The sequence below is a fragment of the Bombina bombina genome, chromosome 6 (genome assembly GCF_027579735.1).
Source record: "Bombina bombina isolate aBomBom1 chromosome 6, aBomBom1.pri, whole genome shotgun sequence".
NCBI lineage: Eukaryota > Metazoa > Chordata > Amphibia > Anura > Bombinatoridae > Bombina > Bombina bombina.
This window is the reverse complement of record NC_069504.1, coordinates 56,665,363-56,688,265: the sequence shown is the minus strand read 5'-3', so window position 1 is coordinate 56,688,265 and position 22,903 is coordinate 56,665,363. Positions and strand designations below refer to the sequence as shown.

Here is a 22,903-nt window from a genome sequence, read left to right as displayed (position 1 = left end):
ATAACGACAAAAGAGATCTTAGAGGCAATTAAAAGTCTAAAGCCAGGAAAAGCAGCAGGCCCGGATGGGTTTCCAGGGGAATATTATAGATTATTTAAGATGGCATTGGTACCACATCTCCACAAATTTTGTAATGATATTATGTTAGGTAAAAACATCCCTATGGATATATTGCGTGCTAAGATAATAGTTATCCCCAAACCAGGTAAGAACCCGAATTTATGTAATAGCTACCGCCCTATTTCATTAATAAATCAGGACATAAAGATCTTTACTAAGATACTGGCCAACAGACTGAAAATACATCTCCCCTCTCTGGTGCATCCAGACCAGGTGGGATTTATTATAGACAGAGAAGCACCTGATAACATTAGAAGGACAGTGGACCTGGTTGATCACCTAGATAAGACCAAAACGCCTTCTCTGCTCCTTTCACTGGATGCAGAGAAGGCGTTTGACAGAGTGGACTGGGAATACATGTTTGAGGTATTAGCTGGTTTTGGACTCAGGGGCCCCTTCGTGAAAGCCATCAAAAATATCTACTCCTCCCCTACAGCTGTGATTAGAGCGGCGGGGTATCAATCGAACCCTATTGATATCCGTGGAGGTACTAGGCAAGGTTGCCCCCTTTCTCCGCTGATTTTTGCACTATGCATAGAGCCCCTAGCGGCAACAATCAGACTTTCCCCAGATATACATGGAGTTAAGATAAACCAAAAAGATTATAAACTCTCGCTTTTTGCGGATGATATTCTTTTGACAATAACGAAACCCCTGATTTCACTACCAAATTTGTATAAAATTCTGCAAGACTTCTCAGATGTGTCGGGATATAAAGTCAATTTAGATAAGTGCGAAGGACTGCCCATAGCTCTCCCGACCCATACTTCTAAATTAATAGAAACGAATTTCACATTTACCTGGGCTAGAAAAGCGATACAGTATTTAGGAGTCAAAATACCTAAAGACTATAAGGATCTGTATAAGATTAACTATATCCCTCTTTTTAAAAAAATTAGGTCAGACCTACACAGATGGAAGAGTAAACAATTCTCATGGTTTGGACGCCTTTCGGCAATTAAAATGACTATTCTTCCACGCATATTATACCTCTTTAGGGCTTTACCTATCAAAGTCCCAGCCCCAGATATAATCAAATTACAACAAGACCTAACGGGATTTCTAAGAGGCAGTAAGATAGCTAGAATTGCTTCCAGAACTTTACAACTTCACAGACAGGTGGGGGGGGTGGGTATGCCGAACTTGATGGAGTACTATCAAGCAGCTAGATTAGCTCAAGATCTACTACTGAACAAAAACACAAACGACATTATATGGACTACACTGGAGGCTGAAGTAGAAAAAACTGATAAGTCTTCTGATATACTATGGAGACCCACTAAGGGATACACAAATACCAACACCACCTTATCAGCCTCTGGGGACTCGGTAAAGACCTGGACAGCGTTGACCAGTGCTCTTCACCTATTACCAATAGACTCAATAGCCAGACCGATTAAAACTCTGCTCCCGAATGATCTACATTTACAACTGGAAAAATGGGAGAATAAGGGACTTTACAGAGTGGCCGACTTTCTAGTAGATGGTAAATTCATTACATTCGCACAAACCCAAGATAAATTAGCTCCCTACAAACTTCACTGGTTTCTATACCTGCAGATCTCATCTGCGATACACAAATACCTACATTTTCCTCTTACAAGAAAATTAACAACATTGGAACAATTTATAATTAACAAGAAAAGGGATAAAAAGATGATTTCCTATCTATACATAGCTATACAAAAGGCAAGATACACCTCAAACACTCCAATAGTTGATAGATGGATAAAAGATATAGGTACAGATTTAAAAATAGAGGACTGGATAGCCATCACACGTGACGTTGGTAGAGGTATGATTAGTGCTGACTTCAAAGAGAACTGTATTAAAACCACTTTCAGGTGGTACTTGACCCCGACTAAAACCTCTCACTATTCGCGTGGTTCCACCAACCACTGTTATAGAGGGTGTCGAGAAGTAGGTACATACAGTCATATGTGGTGGGAATGTCCTAAAGTGCGGCTGATATGGTCTGAGCTATCGTCTCTACTGAGTACTTTGCTATCAGAAAATATCAATCTCTCGATGGCGCAGACCTTACTGAACGAACACATCCCAAAATTTAACTCTGCCATAAACACTTTTATAAGAACACTATGCACAGCCAGCCACAAGGATATGTGTAGCAAAGTATTGGAAGGTGGGGGTACCAACTTGGACTGAGATAATGGAAAAGTTTAAAGTTACAAACTCCATGTCGGAGCAAGCTTCCTTGATTCAAGGTTCGACAGAGAGTTTTCAGAAAATTTGGTTTTATTGGATTATGGGAGACAGAGGAGTGAGAGGAGGTATAGAGGAAACTGAATCTACTTAGAAATTAAGACAGGAGGGGTGGGCAGGGGACTGACAGGGAGAAGGGATCTAGCCTTCCCCGGCTCTGCTAAACTCTAATAATGTAAAAAATAATTTTATTTTTTTTTTTTGAGATATTGTTACTGACCTTACCTTTTTTCCTTCTTGTTTACAAGCTATAAGTATTATGTCAAAGATAGGCAAAATGTATAGGCTAAGACATATGCATTGGTTACAGGTTTCTGTTATGTTGATTTTTACTTTTGGGTTCTTAAGTTTAAATATCTACTTTGGTGGTCATATATACTAGATAGCAAAGAGTAACTTGACCACAGAAGACAACAACTTATTGAGATTGGGCTTCCAGAGCCCCAGGAATTGCTGGACTTAATTACCGAACATGCCCTAGTGCTCCATCAGTTATATGGCAGGACAAGAGTGTATAGGAGCCAATTCAGCCAGATATTTTGTAAGCTATACTTTACATGTCAATGTTGTTGTACATTTTATGATGTTAATTATTTGAAAACTAATAAAAATTATTTCAACCTAAATAAGGCAACATACTATTCTGTGAAATAGATGTGTATGTATTGGAGCTTTAATGACTGTTACACATAGGTAAAGTGATTGGTTGGTGTGTAAGTTGCTTGTGTAATGTGGCAGAGCTTTCTGTGTTACTAGATGCATGGTCACCATTTTATCCGGAATGTACCACAGCTGACTGATTTCACACTGATTATTCTTTAGAACAAAGAGAATTTTAGACAACTAATATATTTATAAAAGGAATAATTTGCTTCCCAGTTATTTTACCGCTATATATAAAAAAAAAATGGTTGTAAATATCTAGCAATTATCTAATGCTGTAAGAGTTTCTCTTTGTAGAACATTCTCTAATATAAATACAGCTATGGTTGGTACCAATGTAAGTGTGACACTATATCTGTATGTAACAATGTATATAACTTGCAATGTGTGACACTATATCTGTATGTAACAATGTATATACTTGCAACGTGTGACACTATATCTGTATGTAACAATGTATATACTTGCAACGTGTGACACTATATCTGTATGTAACAATGTATATACTTGCAATGTGTGACACTATATCTGTATGTAACAATGTATATAACTTGCAATGTGTGACACTATATCTGTATGTAACAATGTATATAACTTGCAATGTGTGACACTATATCTGTATGTAACAATGTATATAACTTGCAATGTGTGACACTATATCTGTATGTAACAATGTATATACTTGCAATGTGTGACACTATATCTGTATGTAACAATGTATATACTTGCAATGTGTGACACTATATCTGTATGTAACAATGTATATACTTGCAATGTGTGACACTATATCTGTATGTAACAATGTATATACTTGCAATGTGTGACACTATATCTGTATGTAACAATGTATATACTTGCAATGTGTGACACTATATCTGTATCAACAATAGAAAATTATCCCAGGCGAAACAAACACACTCTAGTGGATATCTGAACTTCGGTTTAAAATGTCACTTTAAGGCAATGTTCCGTGAAAAACAGGCATATAGGCTTAACATACACACCCCCCAAGGAAGCTTCAACAACCTCAATCCTCCAAGGCATCCACTGATGCGGAATAGGGTGAAAGTAAAAAACTCACCCTTCTGCCATAGGAGGTTTCTTGTCGGCCCAAAAGAAACTTAGTGGCGAACTCCTCAGAGGTATAATCCTAAATGGGGACAATCTGCGGCTAAAGCCGCCGGTTCACCTATAGGAATTAGCTCCTCTCCGTACCGCTTCTAATTTCAAATGTCGGGCCTCCGCAGCTTGGCGTGTGACGTCATCGGGGTTGTGCGTAGTTGGGGGTGTGCCGCCTTCAGCCTATCACCATCCAGGAGACACGGTGCTTGCACTGTATTGACTTCACAGTGTGGAAACCGAAGTTTGAGGATCTTCGAAGGGACAAACTGCCAAAGAACAGGGACTCCTTGTCATCCCAAAGTAAATAGATAGCAAAAGATGAGGCAGCAGTCGGTTCCTTGTATGCGTAAAAACCAATTCTTTATTCTTCTTGTTTAAAACATTACTTCACATCACAGCAAACAGGTAAAAGGAATGCAGGTGGTTGACTAGTTTCGGCAATGCCGTAATCATAAACCTGCAATCACTTAAGAAGTGAACATATTTAAAGGGATTGCTTAACACAGTGATTGGTCAATGTTAATGGGAGGTTACAACCCCTCCCTTACATATTAACCTCTTACTAGTAAATTACTTGTTGCATCTAAATGCAGCATTTAACATGAAAATATTCCAACTATGGCTATAGAACATCAATTAAATCGCTTGTTTAATACAAAATACAATTTATAAATTTATAAAATGCAATGATCTAGTTATCTTGAAAGCTGACCTTCTTAAGTGATTGCAGGTTTATGATTACGGCATTGCCGAAACTAGTCAACCACCTGCATTCCTTTTACCTGTTTGCTGTGATGTGAAGTAATGTTTTAAACAAGAAGAATAAAGAATTGGTTTTTACGCATACAAGGAACCGACTGCTGCCTCATCTTTTGCTAACTATATGTAACAATGTATATACTTGCAATGTGTGACACTATATCTGTATGTAACAATGTATATACTTGCAATGTGTGACACTATATTTGTATGTAACAATGTATATACTTGCAATGTGTGACACTATATCTGTATGTAACAATGTATATACTTGCAATGTGTGACACTATATCTGTATGTAACAATGTATATACTTGCAATGTGTGACACTATATCTGTATGTAACAATGTATATACTTGCAATGTGTGACACTATATCTGTATGTAACAATGTATATACTTGCAATGTGTGACACTATATCTGTATGTAACAATGTATATACTTGCAATGTGTGACACTATATCTGTATGTAACAATGTATATACTTGCAATGTGTGACACTATATTTGTATGTAACAATGTATATACTTGCAATGTGTGACACTATATCTGTATGTAACAATGTATATAACTTGCAATGTGTGACACTATATCTGTATGTAACAATGTATATAACTTGCAATGTGTGACACTATATCTGTATGTAACAATGTATATACTTGCAATGTGTGACACTATATCTGTATGTAACAATGTATATACTTGCAATGTGTGACACTATATCTGTATGTAACAATGTATATACTTGCAATGAATTGGTTTTGGTACAGGTTCCCAAATGAACCACAGACCTGGATCCTCCATCTCTATCTCCTCTCATTGTGTTCAGTAACCCCCTTCTGTTGGTGAATCTGTATGTAGATGTGAATTCCACCTATGACATGCTGCTTGTTTTGATTGGCTAAGGGTGCATCTCATACTATAATTTATGATTCAAACTAGAAAAAATAAAAAAGACTAAGACTATCTAGGCACCATGTTTACCCTATTATCTTACAGGAATACAGATGACAACAATCCATTGCCTTTTACAGATTAAAGGGACGGTCTACACAAAATTTGTTGTTCTTTAAAAAGATAGATACATGCCTTTATTACCCATTCCCCAGCTTTGCACAACCAACATTGTTAGATTAATATTCTTTATAACATTTAAACCTCTAAATGTCTGCCTGTTTCAAGCGCTCTATTGACAGCCTCTTAATCACATGCTTTTGTATTTGCTTTTCACAACAGGACACTGCTAGTTCATGTGGGTCATATAGATAACAATGTGTTCACACTGGGGTGTTATTTAGGTTTAGCACAACACAGTACTAAATGCCACTCAATATATTTTAAATAGTCACAGTCATGTGATCAAGGGTCTGTTAGAAGATGCTTAGATACAAGGTAATCACAGAGGTAAAAAGTATATTAATATAACTACGATGATTATGCAAAACTGGGGAATGGGTAATAAAGGGATTATCTATATTTTAAAACAATAACAATTCTTACTCAAAATACTACAAAAATACTTATTCATTCCCTCATCCTGTCACGCATTGATTATTGCAATCTACTCTTAAATGGCCTTCCAAAACACCGCCTCTCCTCCCTCCAATCTATTATGAATGCTTCTGCTAGACTCATCCACCTAAGTCGACGATCTACATCAGCTGCTCCGCTCTGCCAGTCTCTACACTGGCTCCCCATACACTCCAGAATACAATTTAAAGTATTAGCCCTAACCTACAAAGCACTCAACAGTCTAACTCCCAACTATATTTCCTCTCTCATCGTGAAATACTCCCCATCCCGTCCTCTTCGATCAACCTCTGACCTACGTCTCTACACTCCTGTTATCTCTACATCCCACTCCCGCCTCCAAGACTTCGCACGTGCTGCTCCTGTCCTCTGGAACTCTCTACCCCGCTCCATCAGACTGTCTCCAACCTTGTATAGCTTCAGAAGATCCTTGAAAACCCACCTATTCAGAAAGGCATACCATCTCTCCTCCATCCCGCATCCGAACCAAGCTAATACATGAACTGCCTGACTCACTGCTGCAAATACAACCGATGTAACAAGCTACCCCAACCATATGTCTCTGCACCCTAAACCTATAGACTGTGAGCTCTCCGGAGCAGGGCCCTCTTCCTCCTGTGCTAGATTTGTTTAGTCTTGTTATGTTTTGTATTGTATCACAAATCTTTGTCATTGTATACCCCTATCAATGTACCCAGCGCTACGGAATTTGGCGGCGCTATACAAATAAATGATAATAATAATAATAATAATAATAATAATAATAATAATAATTCTATTGTAGACTGTCTATTTAAACTTTTAATTAACTTCTGTTTATTTTTCTGATGATAAGAACAGGACTTATCTAGAACGGAGTTTGATATGATCTTAGACTCTGTGTTCTCTGTTCCACTTCACAAGTTAGAGACTTTGATAAATTGGACAGATTTACAACCTTTAAGGAATTTTAAAGGGAGTGTGTCTGGGTATTCTCACAATAACATCCTGTCTTTTATTCACTAAGACAAATGTGAATTCCTGAGTAGTAAAGAAAACATTCTACTTTGTAATAATACATTTGGGCTCATCTTAAAATACTTGTTTCCCCCATACAGCATACATAAATACATTCAGTTACAAATCTGTGAATATATCAAACAAAGAATATATATATATATATATATATATACACACACACACACACACATACACATAGATAGATATATATATATATATATATATATATATCTATCTTGTATTCACATATTATTATCAAGATTGTCTACTGTCACATCTTACCAGTCTTTTTGTATGTTGATAAACATGGATCCATGTTAACCTTTTAACGCTGTTATGCCGTTCTATTCCGTCATATTTACACTGGGCTTTAAAGCCGTTATGATGGAATAGAACGTCATAACAAACGGCTTTCCTGAAGCCTTCTGCGCTTCAAGGACTTGATCGCGGTCTGGAGGGCGTTCCTAGGGTTGTAGGGACGCCCCCCAGATGCGATCCAATAATTGAAATCTCGCGATCGTATGCACGATCGCGTAGTTTCAATTTGTCTACATCGGAACAGGTGTTCCGATGTAGACACTTTAACCCTGTCACGAAAGGGTTAATGTACTATTTGAATATTCCACATAGGTACCTTTGCATATTGGATATTATTTATTGTTTTAAACTTGTGTTTTAATTATCAACATTTATTGTCATTAATAAATACAGGTGTACTACCTATTCATATCCTAGCCCACTTCTAGTTGAGGCGCTCAGGATCCATCCATATATTCTTAGAGTTCCTTATTGACAGCTAGACGTCAAGACAGCTAGAGCATATAGGATTACAGAGGTGCTAGGTATATATTCCATCAATATATCAAACAAAAAATAATAGATATGGTTAGATATAAATATGTTTACCCAATATGATCCTGACATATGATCCCTAATTTTGTTATATTTCTACAGACATCAAAGAGACAGTAAAGTAAAAAAAATAACTTTAATTATTCAGATAGAGCATGCAATTATAACCAACATTCCAATTATCAAATTAGCTTTGTTTTCTTTTTATCCTTTGTTGAAGAGTAAACCTACTCGTAGGAGCTCAGGACTGTGCACGTGTCTTTAGCACTCTATGGGAGTGTGTGATTAACAAGGTTTGCAGCAATGGTATTCATTGTTTCAAACACAACTGCCATAGAACAGAACATGCACGCTTCGCAACAAAGCAAGGATACCAAATGAGCAAAACAAATGTGCTAACAGAAATACAGTGTAAAGTTGTTTGAAATTGTAAGTTCTATTTGAATTGCGAAAGTTAATTTTTGACTTTACTGTACCTTTCTAAAATACGAAAACACTTGTCAGATGCGTAAATTTGTCTGTAAATGTCTCCTCAATATTATTTTTGGCTACTACATTAAAAAAAATATATATTTTAAAAAAAGAAGTTCAACATATTCATGGAGTACATTACAACTCTTACATTAAAGGGACAGTCAAGTCATAATTAGACAGTCATGATTTAGAGAGAACATACAATGTTAACCAACTTTCCAATTAACTTCTATTTAATTTGCTTCCTTCTTTTGTTATCCTTTGCTAAAAGGTTTATCTAGGTAAGCTCAGGAGCAGCAGAGAACCTAGGTTCTAGCTGCCGATTGGTTGCTGAATTTATATACCATTGCAATTGGCTCACCCATGTGTTTAGTGGGAAACCAGTAGTGAATTGGTGCTCCTTCAACAAATGATACCAAGAGAATGAAGCAAATATTATAAAAGAAGTAAACTAGAAAGTTGTGTAAAATTGTATCTTCTACCTAAATCATGAAAGAAATGTTGGGTTTCATGTCCCTTTAAAAAACCATTAAATAAAGTAGAATTGAATAATTGGCAAATGGATAATAATAAAAAACAATGCAATGGCACAGTAGATTTTTTTTTCTAACAAATTTCAAAATTTCCTTCCATTTCCCTGTATCATGTGACGGCCATCAGCCACTCATAGACATGTATACACTGATCTGTTGCACATGCTCAGTAGGAGATGGTGCATATAAAAAGACTGCACCATTTAATAATGGAAGCAAATTGGATTTTTTTATTGTATGCTCTGAGTCATGAACAAGTAAAATAAGGCAGGTTGCGTTTGTGACATAAAAATCCTGCAATACAAAACTAAATAAAATGAATTTGTTAGAGCATGTGCATTTAGTAATACTGACCCTGCATCTCAGGGAGCAAAAGAGAAATTCTGGTCCCAAAGTAGACACAGCCGGTGATTGACAGGGTCGTGTGGTTGCCACTGCTGATTGGCTCACCTGATGTGTCTTCTAGGGACCAGCTATGTGCATAACCTCTTTGCAGGGGTTAAACACACTGACTTGCAGGGCCAATGGCAATAAAAAGACATGAGCATGTAATTTTTCAACAACAGGAGAGCAGTGTCCTACCTTGCGCACAAGTAGAAGTAAATGTACTTTAACCCCTTAAGGACATAGCCTCAGTTTGCTCAATTGTTTCATGACAGAATCATTTTGTCATTGGGCATTAAGGGGTTAATATTAAAGTTATGGCAAATCCTAGCGTTTCTGAAACACTGAGATTTATCATCAGAAAAAATAAAGGGGGCTTTCAATCATGAAGTATAAAATACTTCATACTGAAAGCTCCTTTATTGGTTCCAATGATCGCCTTCACTGGGCTGCTAAGGCAGCCCACCGGCAGAACGCTAACTTCGCTATCTGGCAAAGAGGCGACGTTTCCACCTATTAGCCAATAGCATTGCTGAAAATCTGGCTTTGTGCCGCAAAATACTCTGTGTTACAGAATATAATTATTGCACTGTTTATAACCATGTGTTTAAAGGGACAGTCTATTCCAAAATAAACTTTCATGATTCAGATAGGTCATGTCATTTTAAACAACTTTCCCATTTACTTTTATCATTAATTTGGTTTGTACTCTTGGTATTCTTAGTTAAAAGGTACAAACTGTATTAATATAACTGTGTTGGTTATGCAAAACTGGGGAATGGGTAATAAAGGGACTATCTTTTTAAATAATAAAAATTCTGGTATTGCCTGTCCCTTTAAACTTTGTAAATGGGGGTAAACGAAAAGTTAAAGGAACAGTCTAATCCAGAATTGTTAGTTTAAAAAGATAGATAATCCCTTCATTACCCATTCCCTAGTTTTCCATAACCAACACTTAAATTATTATACTTTTTACCTCTGTGATTACCTTGTATCTAAGCTTCTGCTGACTGCCCCCTTATTTCAGTTGTTTTAACAGACTTATATTTTAGCCAATCAATGCTGACTAATAAATAGCTCCATGGGAGCATGCACAATGTTATCTATATGGTACAAATGAACTAACACTGTCTAGCTGTAAAAACTGTCAAAATGCAGTGAAATAAGAGTCAGCCTTCAAGGACTTAGAAATTAGCATATAAGCCTACCTAGGTTTAGCTTTCAACAAAAAATACCAAGAGAACAAAACAAATCTGAAGAGTAAAGTAAATTAGATAGTCATTTTAAAGGGACACTCAAGTCAAAATAAAACTTTCATGACTCAGAGTATGCAATTTTAAACAACTTTCCATTGTACTTCCATTAACAAAATGTGCAGTCTTTTTATAATTACACTTTGAGTCACTAGCTCCTACTGAGCATGTGCAAGAATTCACAGAATATACGTATATGCATTTGTGATTGGCTGATGGCTGTCACATGATACAGAGGAAGTGGAAAAAGACAACTTTAAAATTTGTCAGAAAACAAAAATCTACTCCTTTGAAGTTCAGACTAAGTGCTAATGTATTGTCTTTTTATCATGCATCTGTTCATTAAGAAAATCTACTGTATTTACTGATCCTTTAAATGATTACTTTCTGTTATAATTTTTAAGCTAAACAACTAACATATTAAAGTTAATAAACATTAATTAAAACCTACTGACCTATATTTTCTCCAAAACGAAGTTTCATAACGTTCTAAAAGTTATATCTTTTATTCGCCGATGATGTCACGTTATCCTGCCCACTATTTTCAGCACTGAGTGTTCAAAATACTTAAACCAATAACTTTGTGTTTAAAGCGCCATTTTGAAACCTAGGTATTGTAAACGGATTGGTACAGAGCAAAGGATACCCATGGAGTGGGTTTGGAAAACAATTAAATTTGCAGACAAGATTTCTGATATACGGTAGAGATATGTTAATGAAATGCTATTGATAAAAAGCGTATTTGGGGTAGTTAGTTAGTAACAGACATAGAAAATATTTACTTACAGTGGCCCTTTAAGTTTGCATTCCCTATCTGAATCATGAAATTCCATTTTTACTAGACTGTAAGAGTAGCAGTGCACTACTGGGACTTCTGGTGAGCCAATAACAACAGGCATATGTGTGTAGCCACCAAACACCAGCTAGCTCCCAGCAGTACATTGCTGCACCTGAGCCTGTCTATATATACTCTTCGAATGATACAGAGAGACTAAATTAAATTTAATAGAAGTAAAATGAAAATTCTCTTAAAGAATACTTTTTACCTCTGTGATTACCTTGTATCTAGACCTCTGCAGTCTGCCCCCTTATTTCAGTTCTTTTGGCAGACTTGCATTTTAGCCAATTAGTGCTGACTCCTAGGTAACTTCACGTGCATGAGCACAATATTATATATGACACACATGAACTAACGCACTCTAGTGGTGTAAAACTGTCAAAATGCATTCGGATAAGAGGCGGCCTTCAAGATCTATGAAATTCGCATATGAACCTCCTAGGTTTAGCTTTCAGCTAAGAATTACCAAGAGAACAACACAAAATCGGTGATAAAAGTAAATTGGAAAGTTGTTTAAAATGACATGTCCTATCTGAATCATGACAGTTTATTTTGGACTTGACTGTCCCTTTAAAACTGCACACACTATCTGAACCATGCATTTTGACTCAATGTCACAAACATTGACACATTGTTGTAACCATCAGTTTACAAATGACACATTTGCAGCAACCTATCTGCTGAGCTAAAGTCTATGCCCAGCTATTGCTCCCCTGTTTGGGCACCCAAACCCTGCAGGACTAATCCTCTATACTAATGTGTACAGTAGAACAACGCCAACCATATCTTAGAATACTAAGCTTATGTTTTTAGAGTTTTTTTTTTTAAAGATTATGAACTAAAACTGTGCTTATCACACATGTGCCCTGTGTAAGGTTAACCCCATTGTGCCTGGCAACCTACCCTGAGTACCAAAGGGTTAAACTGCAACTCGTATCTCTTACTTTGCTTTCACTTTCGGTTCCTCGGATCGCGTTTCTGACAGAACAACACAGATACGGCTCCGGTAAGGCGGCCGTCACGGAAACATCTGAACGGATCACACGCGAAAACCGCAGAAGTCAGATCCCATAAACATCACACGGTGTCATGGACCGAAATGACAGCCATATTGAAAACATTCACATTGCGTTCCAAGCCTCGTTTTTACTTTTAGCCACGCCCATGATTTTTTTTTATTATAATATGATTTTCGTTTAGAATATGCGTGTCCACACTGCGGCCCCAGCCCAGCCAGATAGTAGAGTTTATCCGGCCCGCTGCTTGCAGCACTTTGTACAGTTTGATACCTTAATTTCATTCTCGCAGTATTAGCCCATATGACATAAAATGCATAGCCATATAATATATAATACGCTCGCCTCCGTGATGCTATACAATAGGTGTCGGTGACCTCCGGTATGCGGTACAACGTGCATTCCTATAAGGAGATAATGCTGTCTAATACTGAGTACTACTGGTATCACCCCGTCATTATACACAAGAGTGTGATGAATAATAATGTACCACATAACATGTCTAATGTGTGTTGTTACAGCATTTTATTATTGCTTCTGTGTTTAACCTCTCTATAAAGTCAGCTGATCCAAAGCAGCAATGCACTACTGGGAGCTAGCCGAACTCCTGCTGAGCCAATGACTAGAGGATGTGCGTAGCCACCAATCAGCAGCTAGCTCCCAGTAGTGCACTGCTGCTCTTAAGCCTCTCTGTAAAGTCAGCTGATCCAAAGCAGCAATGCACTACTGGGAGCTAGCCGAACTCCTGCTGAGCCAATGACTAGAGGATGTGCGTAGCCACCAATCAGCTGCTAGCTCCCAGCAGTGCACTGCTGCTCTTGATCCTCAGTTTCCTTTTCAACACGATACCAACGACACGGAAGTTTCTTATTCAAGCTGTTTCTTATTCGTGAAATTCTGTTTCTTATTCATGGAAGTTGGTTTCTTATTCATTTTTTTTTTTGTCAGACTGCTTTAAATTGACTTTAAAATAAAAATATAGGTTTTATTTAAATAATTATATGATTCATATAATGTACACAGAGGTGGAATTCCTTTATACAACAATTTGATATACAAACTGGAAAAAAGGGCATAGTTGGCACCAATACAAATATTACTATTTTGAATAAGTAACTGATATTTTCAAAGGGTTAATGACCATTGGGCCACTGATTTCACTATTAATATATAGAGGATATATCCCCCTCCATGACATGCACTTGTTATAGCCTGGCCCAATGGTGTTTTGGGCACAGATATTGATGCCAACCCTGGCATAGGTGCCCTAATTCAATTTTTTGAATAAGTAACTGATATTTTCAAAGGGTTAATAACCATTGGGCCACTGATTTCACCATGGATATATACAGGGTTGATCCCCCTCCATGACATGCAATTGTTTTTAGCCTGGCCCAATGGTGTTTTGGGCACAGAAATTGATGCCAACCCTGGCATAGGTGCCCTAATTCACATTTTTGAATAAGTAACTGATATTTTCAAAGGGTTAATAACCATTGGGCCACTAATTCCATTATGAATATATACAGGGTAGATCGCCCTCCATGACATGCAATTGTTTTTAGCCTGGGCCAATGGTGTTTTGGGCACAGAAATTGATGCCAATCCTGGCATATGTGCTCTAATTCTCATTTATGAATAAGTAACTGATATTTTCAAAGGGTTAATAACCATTGGGCCACTGATTTCACTATGAATATATACAGGGTAGACCCCCTCCATGACATGCAATTGTTTTTAGCCTGGCCCAATGGTGTTTTGGGCACATAAATTGATGCCAACACTGGCATTGGTGCTGTAAATACCATTTTTGAAAAAGTAACATATTTTCAAAGGGTTAATAACCATTGAGCCACTGATTTCACTATGAATATATACAGGGTAGATCGCCCTCCATGACATGCAATTGTTTTTAGCCTGGCCCAACGGTGTTTTGGGCACAGAAATTAATGCCAATCCTGGCATTGGTGCTCTAATTACCATTTTGAATAAGTAACATATATTTTCAAAGGGTTAATAACCATTGGGCCACTGATTTAACTATGAATATATACAGGGTAGCTCCCCCTCCATGACATGCAATTGTTTTTAGCCTGGCCCAACAGTGTTTTGGGCACAGAAATTGATGCCAACACTGGCATTGGTGCTGTAATTACCACTTTTGAATAAGTAACAGATATCTTTGAAGGGTTAATAACCATTGGGCCACTGATTTAACTATGATTATATACAGGGTAGATCCCCCTCCATGACATGCAATTGTTTTTAGCCTGGCCAATTGGTGTTTTGGGCACAGACATTTATGCCAACATTGGCATTGGTGCTGTAATTACCATTTTTTTAATAAGTAACATATATTTTGTTAAAGGGTTAATAACCATTGGGCCACTGATTTCACTATGAATATATACAGGGAAGACCCCCCTCCATGACATGCAATTGTTTTTACCCTGGCCCAATGGTGTTTTGGGCACAGAAATTGATGCCAACCCTGGCATAGGTGCTCTAATTCTCATTTTTTTTAAAAGTAACTGATATTTTCAAAGGGTTAATAACCATTGGGCCACTGATTTCACTATGAATATATACAGGGTATATCCCCCTCCATGATATGCAATTGTTTTTAGTCTGGCCCAACAGTGTTTTGTGCACAGAAATTGATGCCAACACTGGCATTGGTGCTATAATTACCATTTTTGAATAAGTAACATATATCTTTGAAGGGTTAATAACCATTGGGCCACTGATTTAACTATGAATATATACAGTGTAGATCTCCCTCCATGATATGCAATTATTTTTAGCCTGGCCCAGTGGTGTTTTGGGCACAGAAATTAATGCCAACACTGGCATTGGTGCTGTAATGACCATTTTTGAATAAGTAACATATTTTCAAAGGGTTAATAACAATTGGGCCACTGATTTCACTATGAATATATACAGGGTAGATCCTCTTCCATGACATGCAACTGTTTTTAGCCTGGCCCAATGGTGTTTTGGCACAGAAAAACTGTTGGGCCAGGCTAAAAACAATTGCATGTCATGGAGGGGGAGCTACCCTGTATATATTCATAGTTAAATCAGAAAAACAAAATTTATGCTTACCTGATAAATTTCTTTCTTTCTTGACACAGTGAGTCCACAGATCTTCTAATTACTATTGGGAATATCACTCCTGGCCAGCAGGAGGAGGCAAAGAGCACCACAGCAAAGCTGTTAAATATCACCTCCCTTCGCTCCAACCCCAGTCATTTGACCGAAGTAAAAGGAGAGAAAGGAAGCAACAAGGTGCAGAGGTGTCTGAGGTTTATAATACGACAAAAACCTGTCTTAAAAAACAGGGCGGGCCGTGGACTCACCTTGTCAAGAAAGAAATACATTTATCAGGTAAGCAAACATTTTGTTTTCTTTCTAATGATACAGTGAGTCCCCAAGACCCAAGCTAGAGGACAAAGATGATAATGGAGGGACAAGACAGGGAACCTAAACGAAAGGCACCACTGCTTGAAGAACCTTTCTCCCAAAGGAAGCCTCAGCCGAGGCAAAAGTATCAAACTTATAGAACTTGGAAAAAGTGTGTAGAGAGGACCAAGTTGCAGCCTTGCAAATCTGTTCCACAGAAGCTTTATTTTTGAATGCCCAGGAAGAGGAAACAGCCCTTGTAGAATGAGCCGTGACTCTCTCAGGAGGCTACTGTCCAGCAGTTTAATAGGCCAAGTCAATTATACTCTTTAGCCACAAAGAAAGAGAAGTAGCAACAAACAGAGCCGAAGACTGACGAAAATCCTTAGTCGCCTATAAATAATATTTCAATGCACGCACCACATGAAAAGAAGGGTTAGGACACAAAGAAGGAGCAACAATCTGTTGATTAATGTTCCTATCCGAAACCACCTTAGGAAGAAACCCTAACTTAGTATGCAGGACTACCTTATCAGAATGAAAAATAAGATAAGAGGAATCACACTGCAACGCCGAGAGTTCTGAGAGACTGCGGGCAGAAGAAATTGCAATGAAAAAAAAACTCCAGGGAGGAGTAACAGGTTTGAACACATGCCTGATTCTGACCAAGGCCTGACAAAAAGATTGCACATCTGGTAAATCCGCCAGACGTTTATGCAACAAAATAGACAAGGCAGATATTTGACCCTTCAAGGTACTTGCAGATAAACCTTTCTCCAGACCCTCCTGGAGAAATGACAGAATTCTAAGAATCTGAACTCTACTCCAAGAGTAGCCTCTGGATTCACACCAATGCAGATATTTACGCCATATCTTATGGTAAATCTTTCTAGTCACAGGCTTACGAGCCTGAATCATAGTCTCAATGACCGACACAGAAAAACCACGCTTAGATAAAATCACAGATGCCCTCTCCTGTTTGATTCGAGCAATGACCCGAGGAAGGAGAGCGAACGGAGGAAATTGGTATGCTAGACTGAAATTCCAAAGGACCGCCAGAGCATCTATCAGTACAGCCTGAGGATCCCTTGACCTCGACTCATACCTCGGGAGCTTGGCATTCTGACGAGATGCCATGATATCCATTTTCGGCTGTCCCCATTTGAGAATCAAGCTGGAAAACACTTCCGGATGGAGTTCCCACTCTGTGGATCGCAGATAGACAGCAGTTGTGGGTCTCTGCCGACTGAATAATCTTGGCTACCTCTATCATGGCCAAGGAACTCAGAGTTCCTCCCTGATGGTTGATGTAAGCCACTGAAGTTACGTTGTCCGACTGGAACCTGATAAACTGGGCTGAAGCTACCTGAGGCCAGGCCAAAAGAGCAGTGAAGATTGCACTCAGCTCTAGAATGTTTATGGGGAGAACAGACTCCTCCCGAGTCCATGTCACCTGACCCTTTAGAGAGCCCCAGACCGCTGTCAGGGTGCCAGGAATCAGACTGAGACGAGAAGTGCAAAAATAATCACACCTTTATTAATAGCAAAAAATAATAAAAAGTCCACAAGTCAAATAACAAGCCAGGAGTCAAAACCAGAGCTGGTAGTCAGACGAGCCGAGTCAGGAGCCAAAGCGAATAGTCAGACGAGCCGGAATCAGAAACAAGGAAAACAGCAGAGTCAGGAACAAGCCAGGGATCAGGAACCAGGAAGGACGTCAGGCAGCCAGGTAATACACAGGAACTCTCACAAACAGGTCTGAGAAAACGCAAAGGCAAAACATACTGAACAGAGGCCCTTTAAATAATAAGTGATGACATCACAATTCTGAGACTGCATCCTATCTCACATGGATGATGAACACCAGTCTGGCCATAAAAGGAAGTGCAGGAAATGAGCAGCATCCCCCACAATGCACCATAGTCAGCAAGAGAGGTGAGTAAAATGGCTGCCAGCAGCACATTGCAAACAAAACAGGGAAAAAACCCTGACAGTACCCTCCCCTCAACGACCCTCCCCCGCGGGAGGACAAAAGGCTTATTGGGGAAACGGGCATGGAAGGCACGGAGGAGGGCGGGAGCATGAACATCAGAGGAGGGAACCCAAGAACGCTCCTCCGGACCGTAGCCCCTCCAGTGAACCAAATACTGTAGACGGCCCCTGGACATACGAGAGTCAATAATGCTGCTGACCTCATACTCCTCATGTTTGCCAACAAAGATAGGACGGGGACGAGGCAACACAGTGGTAAACCGATTACAAACCAATGGTTTCAAGAGGGAGACATGAAAAACATTGGAGATGCGCATAGCAGGAGGAAGGTCAAGAGCGTAAGCCACAGGATTAACCAGTCGGAGTATTCGAAAAGGACCAACATAACAGGGAGCCAATTTATTGGAAGGCACTCAAAGGTTCAAGTTGCAAGAGGACAGCCAAACTCTATCACCAACCTGGTAGGAAGGTGCGGACAGACGCCTACGATCAGCCTGGAACTTTTGGCGCTGCATAGAACGATGAAGGCAATCCTGAATCTGCACCCACGTGGAACGGAGTTGCCGGAGATGCTCCTCCAAAACCGGAATACCCTGAGACATGAATAAATCGGGCAACAAGGATAGTTGAAACCCATAATTCGCCATGAACGGGGATAACTTGGAGGAAGCATTAATAGCACTATTACGAGAAAACTCTGCCCAAGGTAACAGTTCAAACCAATTATTGTGGTGATCTGAGACATAGCAACGGAGGAACTGTTCCAGAGCTTGATTAGACCGTTCTGCAGCCCCATTGGATTGAGGGAGATATGCCGAGGAGAAGGAAAGCTGGATCCTCATTTGAGCACAAAAGGAACACCAAAATCTAGAGACAAACTGGCTACCCCGGTCCGACACTATCTCCTTGGGTAACCCATGTAAACGTAAGACATCCTGGGCAAAAATTGAAGCAAGCTCCTGAGCGGTAGGCAACTTTATCAAGGGAATGCAATGTGACATTTTAGAAAAACGGTCAACCACCATAAGGATAACAGTATTGCCATTGGAAACAGGGAGCTCGACAATGAAGTCCATGGAAAGATGTGTCCAAGGACGCTCACCATTAGCAATAGGTTGAAGAAGACCCACAGGAAGACGTAGAGGAGTCTTATTCTGTGCACAAACTGAGCAGGAGGCAACATACGCAGCAAAATCAGAACGAAGACCTGGCCACCAGAATTGTCGAGTGACAGACCAAATCATTAAGTTCTTGCCTGGGTGACCTGCGGCTTTAGGATAGTGGTAAGTATGCTTAAGTTTAGTTTGAAGATTCTCAGGAACAAAACACTTACCACTAGGTTTCTCAGGAGGTGCATTGGTTTGTGCAGCCAGGATCTCCTCCCCCAAGGGAGAAGTCAAATTAGTACGTATGGTAGCCAAAATATGGTCAGGAGGTATAACAGGAGTAGTTACAGACTCCTCCTTGGACAGAGGCGAAAATTGTCGAGAGAGGGCATCAGCCCTAACATTCTTACTACCAGGCAGGTAGGAGACCACATAATTAAACCGAGACAAAAATAGCGCCCATCTGGCCTGTCGGGGCGACAAACGTTTTGCTTCAGATAGATAAGTTAAATTCTTGTGGTCAGTAAGAATAAGCACTGGCACGCTAGTACCCTCGAGAAGATGCCTCCATTCCTTGAGTGCCAAAATTATGGCCAGTAATTCCCTGTCGCCAATTTAATAATTGCACTCTGCTGGAGACAATTTCTTAGAGAAGAAACCACACGGATGCAAGGAACCGTCAGGCGTAGGATGTTGAGACAAGAGGGCACCTACTCCAGTCTCAGACGCATCGACCTCAAGAACGAAAGGCAGGACATGTTTAGCATGAGCCAGAACTGGAGCGGCAGCAAAGGCAGTCTTAAGACTATCAAAGGCCTTAATGGCAGTAGGTGACCAATGGAGTGGATCATTCTCTTTACGGGTCATGTCTGTGATTGACCAAGGAAGAAAAGTTTTTAATAAACTTTCTATAGTAATTGGCGAACCCCAAAAAACGTTGAATAGACCGAAGACCAACTGGGCGAGGCCACTGCAGAACTGCAGATAACTTGTCAGGATCCATAGAGAACCCTGCAATGGAGATAACATAACCTAGGAAGGTTACTTGAGTCTGATGGAACTCACATTTCTCGAGTTTACAAAACAGGCCGTTCTCACGTAGTCTCTAAAGAACCTGTGTAACATCAGAACGATGAGCCTCAAGTGTGGGTGAGTGTATGAGGATGTCGTCTAAGTACACCACAACACACTGTTGCAACATATCTCGTAGGACATCATTAATAAGTTCCTGAAAAACAGCAGGAGCATTACATAGGCCAAAGGGCATTACAAGATACTCATAATGCCCGCTCCTGGTGTTAAATGCTGTTTTTCATTCGTGGCAAATCAAGTTTAGTAAAGACCGTAGCTCCCTTGAGGCGGTCAAAGAGTTCCGTAATGAGCGGAATAGGTTAAGCATTCTTAATGGTAAGATGATTAAGACCCCTATAATCGATGCATGGTCTTAACTCGCCACCCTTTTTCTTCACAAAGAAGAAGCCAGCCCCTGCAGGAGAACAGGATATGCGGATGATCCCCCGTGACAGAGCATCTGCAACATACTCCTCCATAGCACAATTCTCTGCAACAGACAGAGGGTACACCCGGCCCCGAGGAGGAATGGCTCTGGGTTGCAGGTCTATGGCACAATCGTAAAACCGGTGAGGAGGCAACGTACCGACACGCACCTTGTCAAACACGTCTAGGAACTCTCGGTACTCCTCTGGCAATTGAGATACCGAAGAAGTGCACAAGACTTTAACTGGTTTCCGAAGACAAGTGGAAATACATTGCTGGGACCACGGCAAAATTTCGGACCTGCGCCAGTCGAGACTGGAATTGTGCTTTTGGAGCCAGGGATAACGCAGAACAACCGGAAAATGCGGAGAGTTTATCACCTAGAACTGGAGGATTTCAAAATGGAGAGCCCCAACAGCCATGGACAACAGAGCAGTTTCGTGAGTTACGAGTGTGGGCTGAAGGGGCCCGCCATCAATGGCCTCAATAGGAAGCGGAACGGACCGAGGCAAAACAGGAATGGAGTGCTTTGATACAAAAGCACTGTCAATGTAATAGCCCGCAGCACCGGAGTCAACAAGAGCCTGGGTGACTATGGAGAAGTCCACCCAGGAAAGCACAACCGGGACCAAAGGTTTCTCCTTAAGTGGTTCCGGGGACGAGGATAAACCACCCAAGGTCTGCCCCCGACAGGACCTTAGGTGTGTGCGTTTCCCGGCTGTGTAGGACAATACTTTAAAAGGTGGCCCTCTAACCCACAATAGAGACAGAGCCCCTCCCTCCTTCTAAAGGCCCTCTCCACCGCGGAGAGACGCGTGAATCCCAACTGCATCGGCTCAGCAGTACCTAGTGACTCGGGACCAGGAGGCATGGGAGGAGAGGGAGGCATGGGTGGGAACGAACACATAGGAGACAATGGAACAAGAGGCTTCCGCAAGCGCTCCTTGAAAGAGGGCCTCTCTCTGAGTCTGATGTCAATTAGGATCAAAAAAAGACACCAATGCCTCGAGATCCTCTGGTAAATCTCTGGCAGCAACTTCGTCTTTAATCGCATCAGAGAGCCCATGAAAGAAGGCAGCAACAAGGGCTTCATTGTTCCAACCTACCTCTGCGGCAAGCGTACGGAACTCAATAGCATACTGAGCAACAGATCTTGTACCTTGCTGAATGGACATGAGTCGTTTAGCAGCAGAGGAGGAGCGAGCCGGAACATCAAATACCCTTCGAAAGGAGGCCACAAATTCAGGGTAATTTGAAATCACAGGTTTATTAGTCTCCCACAAGGGATTAGCCCAGGCAAGAGCTGTGTCAGAGAGTAACGAGATGAGAAATCCCACCTTAGCTCTGTCAGAGGGAAACGCCTGAGGTAACATCTCAAAGTAAATGCCCACCTGGTTCAAAAACCCTCTGCACTGAATAGGATCGCCTCCATATCGCTGAGGTAGAGGTGCAGAACCGGACATGCTCCTGGTAGGCATAGGTGCAGCAGCGGAAACAGGAGCAGCCATAACTTGCGGGACACTTTGGTCCAAATGTGCAGTGCAAGTCAGCAGGGTTTGCAGGGCTAGTGCAAATTGATCCAAGCGGTGATCCTGTACATCCATCCTGGAAATGATGGCAGGTAAAGGTGGATTATTAGCACCATCAGGATTCATGGCCTTTGCGTAATGTCAGGGTGCCAGGAATCAGACTGAGACGAGAAGTGCAAAAATAATCACAGGAGTCAAAACCAGAGCTGGTAGTCAGACGAGCCGAGTCAGGAGCCAAAGCGAATAGTCAGACGAGCCGGAATCAGGATGTTAGTAACTGACAGGAAGTATAGCAAGTTAATTGTATATGGATCTTCAACTGCAGATCTAGATGGAATGTTTCACTCAGCACCTGCTTATCATATGTAGAAGAGAAGCGTATGGCTTGGAGTGATTTATTATATCTTGAAAAGAACAGAGTGACACAGGTTAAAACCTGGAGCAGTCTCTTACAGAATGAGCTGTTAGAGAAAACAGGAACCCAAGGGGTTAATTAATTCAGTTAGGAGTTTGAATAACAAGGAACCATTCAGTCACTGTTTCACTCTTACCGGAGAGTGGTCTTTAGCAGTCCGTTGTAACAGCTGATCTGTCAGATTAGGACAGAAGA

General features: G+C 40.2%; 1 protein-coding gene across 4 annotated transcripts in view; it reads right to left on the bottom strand.

Annotated features, from left to right (window-relative positions):
- Positions 1 to 12,876, bottom strand: part of FBH1 (F-box DNA helicase 1) — a 193,164-nt gene extending 180,288 nt beyond the window's left edge. For 3 of the 4 annotated variants that reach the window (XM_053716414.1, XM_053716415.1, XM_053716417.1), the window contains exon 1: positions 12,696 to 12,876. In XM_053716414.1, coding sequence (XP_053572389.1) covers position 12,696 — 1 coding nt within the window. In that variant the 5' untranslated portion in view covers positions 12,697 to 12,876. Of the gene's footprint in view, positions 1 to 12,654 lie in introns of all 4 variants that reach the window. The other variant, XM_053716416.1, reaches the window with a different exon arrangement.
- Positions 12,877 to 22,903: the final 10,027 nt, after the last annotated feature.